General features: G+C 43.8%; 1 protein-coding gene across 1 annotated transcript in view; it reads left to right on the top strand.

The window, feature by feature from the left end:
* LOC311109497 (uncharacterized protein) overlaps positions 1 to 10,000 on the top strand; it is a gene marked incomplete at its 5' end in the record, with an annotated part of 10,780 nt that overhangs the window by 261 nt on the left and 519 nt on the right. Inside the window, 6 exons of the mRNA XM_084152416.1 lie at positions 755 to 1,570; positions 5,374 to 5,418; positions 5,554 to 5,634; positions 5,749 to 5,967; positions 9,158 to 9,263; positions 9,958 to 10,000. The exon at positions 9,958 to 10,000 is cut by the window's right edge and continues 60 nt beyond it. Coding sequence (XP_084008542.1) covers positions 755 to 1,570; positions 5,374 to 5,418; positions 5,554 to 5,634; positions 5,749 to 5,967; positions 9,158 to 9,263; positions 9,958 to 10,000 — 1,310 coding nt within the window. The remainder of the gene's footprint in view (positions 1 to 754; positions 1,571 to 5,373; positions 5,419 to 5,553; positions 5,635 to 5,748; positions 5,968 to 9,157; positions 9,264 to 9,957) is intronic.

Genomic DNA, 10,000 nt, shown 5'->3' with positions numbered 1-10,000 from the left:
GAGTAAGATATGACTAAAATGTTACACCCTCAGTTAAATTAATAATGTCTGACTAATTAGTAGACTAGAGCTTAGAGAATTAATCAAATGTGTTTATATCCCAGCAACAGAGTACGATTGAAACCAATAACAGGAGACTGGTTAAAAAAACACACAGGGAAAGGAGAGCATGAAAAGGTTTCAGAATATTGTGAGGACGGCGATATCTAAGGAATGCAGCCTGCCCGAGAAAGGAGTAGAATATGATAAGAACATGTGTGTGTGTTTGTGTATGTGTGTGTGTGTGTGTGTGTGTGTGTGTGTGTGTGTGTGACCTGATGGTCAGGAGAGCAGAGGAAAACATGAGCTAAACCCAGGTACAGTGGAAATATACAGCCGCCTACAGCGTATACAAATATTGTACGACCATTTTGTTGCAGAGCGCTCTCATGAATAAATATGCTGACCATTTCAGGAATGAGTCTTTGTTTAATTTATTTAAACTAAGAGATTTACAACCGTTTGGGAATTATTCTAAGACTTAAGAAGTAGTTGGCTTCAACCATTGAGATAACAAAATTCTCGTGACACCTGTCGCGACCCAAACTTTTAAGTCGCGACCCAAACTTTGGCAGAGAGGTTCTGAGCTGTCTCAAATCTACTGACACTGTCGAATGGTAAAAAGTTGACCAATCTCAAACATCCAAATGATTTGACAATATCACATTTGGTAGGATTCTCTCTCTCTAACATCAGTCTCCCTCTGTCTGTTTAGTGTTAACCACAGCCAGCCGTCAGAGGTGGGCCTGCCCAACCCTTCCACTGCCAGCAGCCCTAGCCTGACCAGCCCTTCCACTGCCAGCAGCCCTAGCCTGACCAACCCTTCCACTGCCAGCAGCCCTAGCCTGCCCAACCCTTCCACTGCCAGCAGCCCTAGCCTGACCAGCCCTTCCACTGCCAGCAGCCCTAGCCTGACCAACCCTTCCACTGCCAGCAGCCCTAGCCTGACCAACCCTTCCACTGCCAGCAGGCCTAGCCTGACCAACCCTTCCACTGCCAGCAGCCCTAGCCTGACCAACCCTTCCACTGCCAGCAGGCCTAGCCTGCCCAGCCCTTCCACTGCCAGCAGGCCTAGCCTGCCCAGCCCTTCCACTGCCAGCAGCCCTAGCCTGACCAACCCTTCCACTGCCAGCAGCCCTAGCCTGACCAACCCTTCCACTGCCAGCAGCCCTACCCTGCCCAACCCTTCCACTGCCAGCAGGCCTAGCCTGCCCAGCCCTTCCACTGCCAGCAGCCCTAGCCTGACCAACCCTTCCACTGCCAGCAGCCCTAGCCTGACCAACCCTTCCACTGCCAGCAGCCCTAGCCTGCCCAGCCCTTCCACTGCCAGCAGCCCTAGCCTGCTCAGCCCTTCCACTGCCAGCAGCCCTAGCCTGCCCAACCCTTCCACTGCCAGCAGGCCTAGCCTGACCAACACTTCCACTGCCAGCAGCCCTAGCCTGACCAACCCTTCCACTGCCAGCAGCCCTAGCCTGACCAACCCTTCCACTGCCAGCAGCCCTAGCATCTCATTCAACGATCAGACCAAGAGGTACATTTGCATTGTGTCTTATCTTAGCAGCACTGGAACGCTGAGCTGAGCAAGACAATATGCTGCTTAGTTTCTTCAAGTTATGGTATGGCTTCATGTTATACTGCATGTCATGTGTCTGTGGTGTTTTCAGGATATTATACTGTATGTATATACTATCTGGTAGTCACAGTGTTTTCTCTACTATATACTATCTGGTAGTCACAGTGTTTTCTCTACATAGATAGATATACAGTGAGGGAAAAAAGTATTTGATCCCCTGCTGATTTTGTACGTTTGCCCACTGACAAAGAAATGATCAGTCTATAATTTTAATGGTAGGTTTATTTGAACAGTGAGAGACAGAATAACAACAAAGAAATCCAGAAAAACGCATGTCTAAAATGTTATAAATTGATTTGCATTTTAATGAGGGAAATAAGTATTTGACCCCCTCTCAATCAGAAAGATTTCTGGCTCCCAGGTGTCTTTTATACAGGCAACGCGCTGAGATTAGGAGCACACTCTTAAAGTGTGCTCCTAATCTCAGCTTGTTACCTGTATAAAAGACACCTGTCCACAGAAGCAATCAATCAATCAGATTCCAAACTCTCCACCATGACCAAGACCAAAGAGCTCTCCAAGGATGTCAGGGACAAGATTGTAGACCTACACAAGGCTGGAATGGGCTACAAAACCATCGCCAAGCAGCTTGGTGAGAAGGTGACAACAGTTGGTGTGATTATTCGCAAATGGAAGAAACACGAAAGAACTGTCAATCTCCCTCGGCCTGGGGCTCCATGCAAGATCTCACCTCGTGGAGTTGCAATGATCATGAGAACGGTGAGGAATCAGCCCAGAACTACACTGGAGGATCTTGTCAATGATCTCAAGGAGGCTGGGACCATAGTCACCAAGAAAACAATTGGCAACACACTACGCCGTGAAGAACTGAAATCCTGCAGCGCCCGCAAGGTCCCCCTGCTCAAGAAAGCACATATACAGGGCCGTCTGAAGTTTGCCAATGAACATCTGAATGATTCAGAGGAGAACTGGGTGAAAGTGTTGTGGTCAGATGAGCCCAAAATCGAGCTCTTTGGCATCAACTCAACTCGCGGTGTTTGGAGGAGGAGGAATGCTGCCTAAGACCCCAAGAACACAATCCCCACCGTCAAATATGGAGGTGGAAACATTATGCTTTGGGGTGTTTTTCTGCTAAGGGGACAGGACATCTTCACCGCATCAAAGGGACGATGGACGGGGCCATGTACCGTCAAATCTTGGGTGAGAACCTCCTTCCCTCAGCCAGGGCATTGAAAATGGGTCGTGGATTGGTATTCCAGCATGACAATGACCCAAAACACAAGGCCAAGGCAACAAAGGAGTGGCTCAAGAAGAAGCACATTAAAGTCCTGGAGTGGCCTAGCCAGTCTCCAGACCTTAATCCCATAGAAAATATGTGGAGGGAACTGATGGTTTGAGTTGCCAAACGTCAGCATCGAAACCTTAATGACTTGGAGAAGATCTGCAAAAAGGAGTGGAACAAAATCCCTCCTGAGATGTCTGCAAACCTGGTGGCCGACTACAAGAAACATCTGACCTCTGTGATTGCCAACAAGGATTTTGCCACCAAGTACTAAGTCATGTTTTGCAGAGGGGTCAAATACTGATTTCCCTCATTAAAATGCAAATCAATTTATAACATTTTGACATGCGTTTTTCTGGATTATTTTGTTATTATTCTGTCTCTCACTGTTCAAATAAACCTACCATTAAAATTATAGACTGATCATGTCTTTGTCAGTGGGCAAACGTACAAAATCAGCAGGGGATCAAATACTTTTTTCCCTCACTGTACTATCTGGTAGTCACAGTGTCTTCTTTAACGATATACAGTACATTCAGAAAGTATTCAGACCCCTTGAATTTTTTCACATTTTGTTACGTTACAGCCTTATTCTAAAATTGATTAAATAAATTGTTTTTCTCATCAATCTACACACAATACCCCATAACAACAAAGTGAAAGCAGGTTTTTAGAAATCTTTGCAAATGTATTACAAATAAAAAAGATACATTCTGTATTTACAGAAGTATTCAGACCCTTTGCTATGAGACTCTAAATTGAGCTTAGGTGCATCCTGTTTCCATTGATCATCCTTGAGATGTTTCTACGACTTGATTGGAGTCCAACGTGGTAAATTCAATTGATTAGACATGATTTGGAAAGGCACACAACTGCCAAAATGCACCTAAAGGACCCCCAGACCATGAGAAACAAGATTCTCTGGTCTGATGAAACCAAGATTGAACTCTTTGGCCTAAATGCCAAGCGTCGCATCTGGAGGAAAGCTGGCACCTTACGGTGAAGCATAGTGGTGGCAGCATCATGCTGTGAGGATGTTTTTCAGCGGCAGGGACTGAGAGACTAGTCAGGATCGAGGGAAAGATGAATGGAGCAAAGTACAGAGAGATCCTTGATGAAAACCTGCTCAGGACCTCAGACTGGGGTGAAGGTTCACCTTCCAACAGGACAACGACCCTATGTACACAACCAAGACCACGCAAAAGTGGCTTCGGGACAAGTCTCTGAATGTCCTTGAGTGTCCCAGCCAGAGCCCGGACTTGAACCTGATCGAACATCTCTGGAGAGACCTGAAAATAGCTGTGCAGCAACGCTCCCCATCCAACCTGACAGAGCTTGAGAGGATCTGCAGAGAAGAATGGGAGAAACTCCCCAAATACAGGTGTGCCAAGCTTGTAGCGTCATACCCAAGAAGACTCGAGGCTGTAATCGCTGCCAAAGGTGCTTCAACAAAGTACTGAGTAAAGAGTCTGAATACTTATGTAAATTAGATTTTTCAGTTTTAGATTTTTTTTTATAAATCAGCAAAATGTTCTAAAAACCTGTGTTTTGCTTTGTCATTATGGGGTATTGTGTGTAGATTGATGAGGGAAAAAAACAATATAATCCATTTTAAAATAAGGCTGTAATGTAACAAAATGTGGAAAAAGTCAAGGGGTCTGAATACTTTCCGAATGCACTGTGTCGACTATCTGGTAGTCACAGTGTTTTCTCTAACTATATATATACTATCTGGTAGTCACTCTCTACCTGTATCTTCATAATGTTTAGTCATTCTCACACAGTTGTGTCTCTGTACCTCACTAATGTATTTGTGTTTTTCGCAGTGGTGGAAAAAGTACTCAATTGTCATACTTGAGTAAAAGTAAAGATACCTTAATAGAAAATGACTGAAGTAAAAGTGAAAGTCACCCAGTAAAATACCACTTGAGTAAAAGTCTAAAAGTATTTGGTTTTAAATATACTTAAGTATGAGAAGTAAATGGAATTGCTAAAATGTACTTAAGTATCAAAAGTAAAAGTAAAAGTATAAACCATTTAAAATTCCTTATTTTAAGCAAACCAGACGGCACAATTTTATTGTATTCTTTGAATTGATGGATAGCTAGGGGCACACTCCAACACTCAGACATAATTTACAAACAAAGCATGTGTGTTTAGTGAATCCACCAGATCAGAGGCAGTAGGATGACCAGGGATGTTCTCTTGATAAGTGTGTGAATTGGACCATTTTCCTGTCAAAATGTAACGAGAACTTTTGGGTGTCAGGGAAAATGTATGGAGTAAAAAGTACATATTTTCTTTAGGAATGTAGTGAAGTAAAAGTAAAAGTTGGCAAAAATATAAATAGTAATGTAAAGTACAGATACCCCAAAAAACTACTTAAGTACTACTTTAAAGTATTTGTACTTAAGTACTTCACATCACTGGTTTTTCGTTTGTTTCGTTTTCACCTCAGCCCTCCACTTCCTCCAAAGCCCAAGACTGTGTCCTCCGTTTTAAGGTAAAGAGGTCAAAATTCTAACGAATACTCAGGGGACTAAAATTGTACCACACTCACAAAAAACTACGGCAGACCCTCCCATTAATGCACTTATCCCTTGTAATTCAACCGTGTCTGTCTTCCCTCTCCTCACAGCACCACCTCAAAGAGTATGAAAGACTCCAAGACAGCCAAGAGTCCTGGCATCACCTCCCCAAAGTCCCCAGAATCCCCCAAGTAAGTCAGACACATAGAGCAAGTGACTTTAGTTTGAAGTTAAATTATGTTGTATTACAGTACCTTGTGTATAATTGACCAACAATCTTGTTTCATTTCCGTGTGGTCATGTAGAAGCTCATCGCTGAAGAGCCCATCCATGTCCCTCTTTACTGCAAGGGTCTTTTCCTCACCCCAAAAACGATTCTACTCCCCACTAAGCCCTCCAGAAGTGCTCACCCATGACATAACCCACATCACTGATGAAGAGCCACCAGCAGTCACAACAACTCCACCACCACCACCTCCAATGACAGAGGCAACAATGCCCCAAGCTTCAATCAATGAGATGAGGTACTTCTGACATAATGAACATTGATGAATGGCAGTGTGCATCCTCAATGTAACATATCATACTAAGTTGAGTCCTGGATTTACTTTTACTATGTTATGTATAGTCTATGAGACCAGGCTGTTATAAGGGGAAAGATTTGTTTTGGGAATCTTCTAAATATTTTCAATATAACTGGCAATAATTAATATTAACTGAAAAATGATATTATGTATTTTCTTGCAATAGCCCTCGCTGACTTTAAATAATAGTTATCTCAAAACTGTGATTCCGAAAAAAATTTGTCCGGAGATTTGGTCAACTCCGTCAGATTTGTCTAAAATCCTACATTTATCAGGAATTATCAGGGTCAGCTATACCATAAGGACCCCTTATTCATGTCCTCATTACATGTAGTGCAACAAGACCACTCATGGTCTGGGAAGTTCTCTGCTTTTGATAGATTTAAACAAACAATATTCAAATCACCATGGTCACAACCATAAACTGTCAACTTCATCTTCCTGATAGATTAAGATAGGATATGAATTTTGGTTCAAATATGTTTCTTTTCATTGGATTTTAGAGTCATAAAGCAACTGAGGAAAAACTAAATGTCTATTTTGTATACCACTTAAAAGAAGAAGAAAAAAGCAATTTTTGTCAACTCCGTTAAACCTCAACTCCGTCAGATTTTTGTCTAACGTCAACTCTGTCAGAGTGCTGTAATAGCTGATAGAATTGTTTTGTTTTTATTGGGTATTTTCAAATGAATCATTTTCTATATTTTACAAACGTTTGTATCAAACTTTTATTTTTAGAGGCAAAATATGTCTGTTTTAAGTATTTGTTGTCAACTCCGTCAGTGGCTTGTCAACTCCATCACTGATGGCTAACCCCTTAAGATCGATTTTTTTGGTCAATATTCGGAAATAATATTCTAATCACTGTTCTGCAACATACAGCATGCTTAAACTGTCACATATTTGCTCAGCTAGACCTAAGGGATAATGTTTGCTTTATAAATGTTGTTTTAATGTTCTGAATCTAGAAAAACATGTCAAAATGCTAACGAAATGACCCCTGGAGCATTTAATAGTGCTATAAAACAAAACAAAAAGAAGTTAGGAGATGTTTATTTTTTATTAATGTTAGAATGAAACAATCAAGGCCTTTAAACAACTTGTTGGTCAATAAATGAACTGCCTTTTAAGGTGTCTGACGGAGTTGACATAAATACAGTTAGTTGCATTTGATGAAAACATTTAATAATTAGGTTGTTCCTTTACATGGTGTGATGGCTGATACTTTGGCCTATCAAAATATATATTTCAAATGTTGTTAATAGTCAAAAAATATTTGTTTAAAAAAAAGGTAGAGATTGTCCCGTCTTTCAAGAATCCCTGAACTGTCAAATGTATAAACTTATGTGGTGTAAAAGTGTTTCTCTCTCTCTGATCTCTCAGTTTAGAGACCAGTCTCCCTGACCCTCCCTCTCTGACTCCAACCCAGACTCTACTCTCCATACCCTCTCTGACTCCAACCCAGACTCTACTCTCCATACCCTCTCTGACTCCAACCCAAACTCTACTCTCCATACCCTCTCTGACTCCAACCCAGACTCTACTCTCCATACCCTCTCTGACTCCAACCCAGACTCTACTCTCCATACCCTCTCTGACTCCAACCCAGACTCTACTCTCCATACCTAACAGGTCAGTCCTGACTCCAACCCAAACTCTACTCTCCATACCCTCTCTGACTCCAACCCAGACTCTACTCTCCATACCTAACAGGTCAGTCCTGACTCCAACCCAGACTCTACTCTCCATACCCTCTCTGACTCCAACCCAGACTCTACTCTCCATACCTAACAGGTCAGTCCTGACTCCAACCCAAACTCTACTCTCCATGCCTAACAGGTCAGTCCTGACTCCAACCCAGACTCTACTCTCCATACCTAACAGGTCAGTCCTGACTCCAACCCAAACTCTACTCTCCATACCTAACAGGTCAGTCCTGACTCCAACCCAGACTCTACTCTCCATACCTAACAGGTCAGTCCTGACTCCAACCCAAACTCTACTCTCCATACCTAACAGGTCAGTCCTGACTCCAACCCAGACTCTACTCTCCATACCTAACAGGTCAGTCCTGACTCCAACCCAGACTCTACTCTCCATACCCTCTCTGACTCCAACCCAGACTCTACTCTCCATACCTAACAGGTCAGTCCTGACTCCAACCCAGACTCTACTCTCCATACCCTCTCTGACTCCAACCCAGACTCTACTCTCCATACCTAACAGGTCAGTCCTGACTCCAACCCAGACTCTACTCTCCATACCTAACAGGTCAGTCCTGACTCCAACCCAGACTCTACTCTCCATACCTAACAGGTCAGTCCTGACTCCAACCCAAACTCTACTCTCCATACCTAACAGGTCAGTCCTGACTCCAACCCAGACTCTACTCTCCATACCCTCTCTGACTCCAACCCAGACTCTACTCTCCATACCTAACAGGTCAGTCCTGACTCCAACCCAGACTCTACTCTCCATACCTAACAGGTCAGTCCTGACTCCAACCCAAACTCTACTCTCCATACCCTCTCTGACTCCAACCCAGACTCTACTCTCCATACCTAACAGGTCAGTCTTGACTCCATCCCAGACTCTACTCTCCATACCTAACAGGTCAGTCCTGACTCCAACCCAGACTCTACTCTCCATACCTAACAGATCAGTCCTGACTCCAACCCAAACTCTACTCTCCATACCCTCTCTGACTCCAACCCAGACTCTACTCTCCATACCCTCTCTGACTCCATCCCAGACTCTACTCTCCATACCTAACAGATCAGTCCTGACTCCAACTCAGACTCTACTCTCCATACCCTCTCTGACTCCAACCCAGACTCTACTCTCCATACCTAACAGGTCAGTCCTGACTCCAACCCAAACTCTACTCTCCATACCCTCTCTGACTCCAACCCAGACTCTACTCTCCATACCTAACAGATCAGTCCTGACTCCAACCCAGACTCTACTCTCCATACCCTCTCTGACTCCAACCCAGACTCTACTCTCCATACCTAACAGGTCAGTCCTGACTCCAACCCAGACTCTACTCTCCATACCCTCTATGCACTCAGTAAAGCTGTCCCTGTGTGTTCTCGCTATACCCAACTCACTACTGCCCTCTGCTGTACAGGCGTGTGACTGAGGACCTGTGTTCGTACTGCTGTAAACCCATAGTGGCTGGAGCCAAGATGATCCTGGAGGACCTTCAGATCTACAGCCACTCATCCTGCTTCAAGGTAAACCAACACACCCATCTATTCAACATACATCCATGTGTGTCCCAAATGGCACCCTAGTCCCTTTAAAGTGCACTACCTTTGACCAGGCCCACTGGGCCCTATGGGCTCTATTCAAAGGTAGTGCACTATATAGGGAATAGGGTGCCATTTTCACACACCTACAGTACGTCACACATCTACATGTCTATCTATTAAACACATCTACAGTACATCTACATGTCTATCCATTAAACACATCTACAGTACATCTACATGTCTATCCATTAAACACATCTACAGTACATCTACATGTCTATCTATTTAACCCACATCTACAGTACATCTACATGTCTATCCATTAAACACATCTACAGTATGTCTACATGTCTATCTATTTAACCCACATCTACAGGAAGTCACACATATTCCACATAGTTGTGCTGTAGTGATAACTGGATATGCCCTCTAGATGTGTATCATGTTGTGTGCAGTCAGTCAGGCAGTCAGTCAATCAGTAGGCAGGCAGTCAGATTATTAGAATCACATGAATAACTGACTGTCTCTGAACCCATACTGTATGTAACCATCTTCCTCTCCCGCTCTCCCTCCCTCCCTCTTCCCACTCCCTCCCCTTCCTCCTCTTCCCCTCCCTCCCACTCCCTCCCCTTCCTCCCCTCCCTCCCTTTCCTCTCTCTCTCCCTCTCCTCCACAGTGTGAGGTGTGCCACTGTCCTCTAGGAGACCTCCATGCAGGAG

This window comes from Coregonus lavaretus, assembly GCF_964263955.1.
Source record: "Coregonus lavaretus genome assembly, chromosome: 35".
Classification (NCBI taxonomy): domain Eukaryota; kingdom Metazoa; phylum Chordata; class Actinopteri; order Salmoniformes; family Salmonidae; genus Coregonus; species Coregonus lavaretus.
The sequence above is the reverse complement of the archived record's forward strand: the minus strand, read 5'-3'. Positions and strand labels throughout refer to the sequence as shown.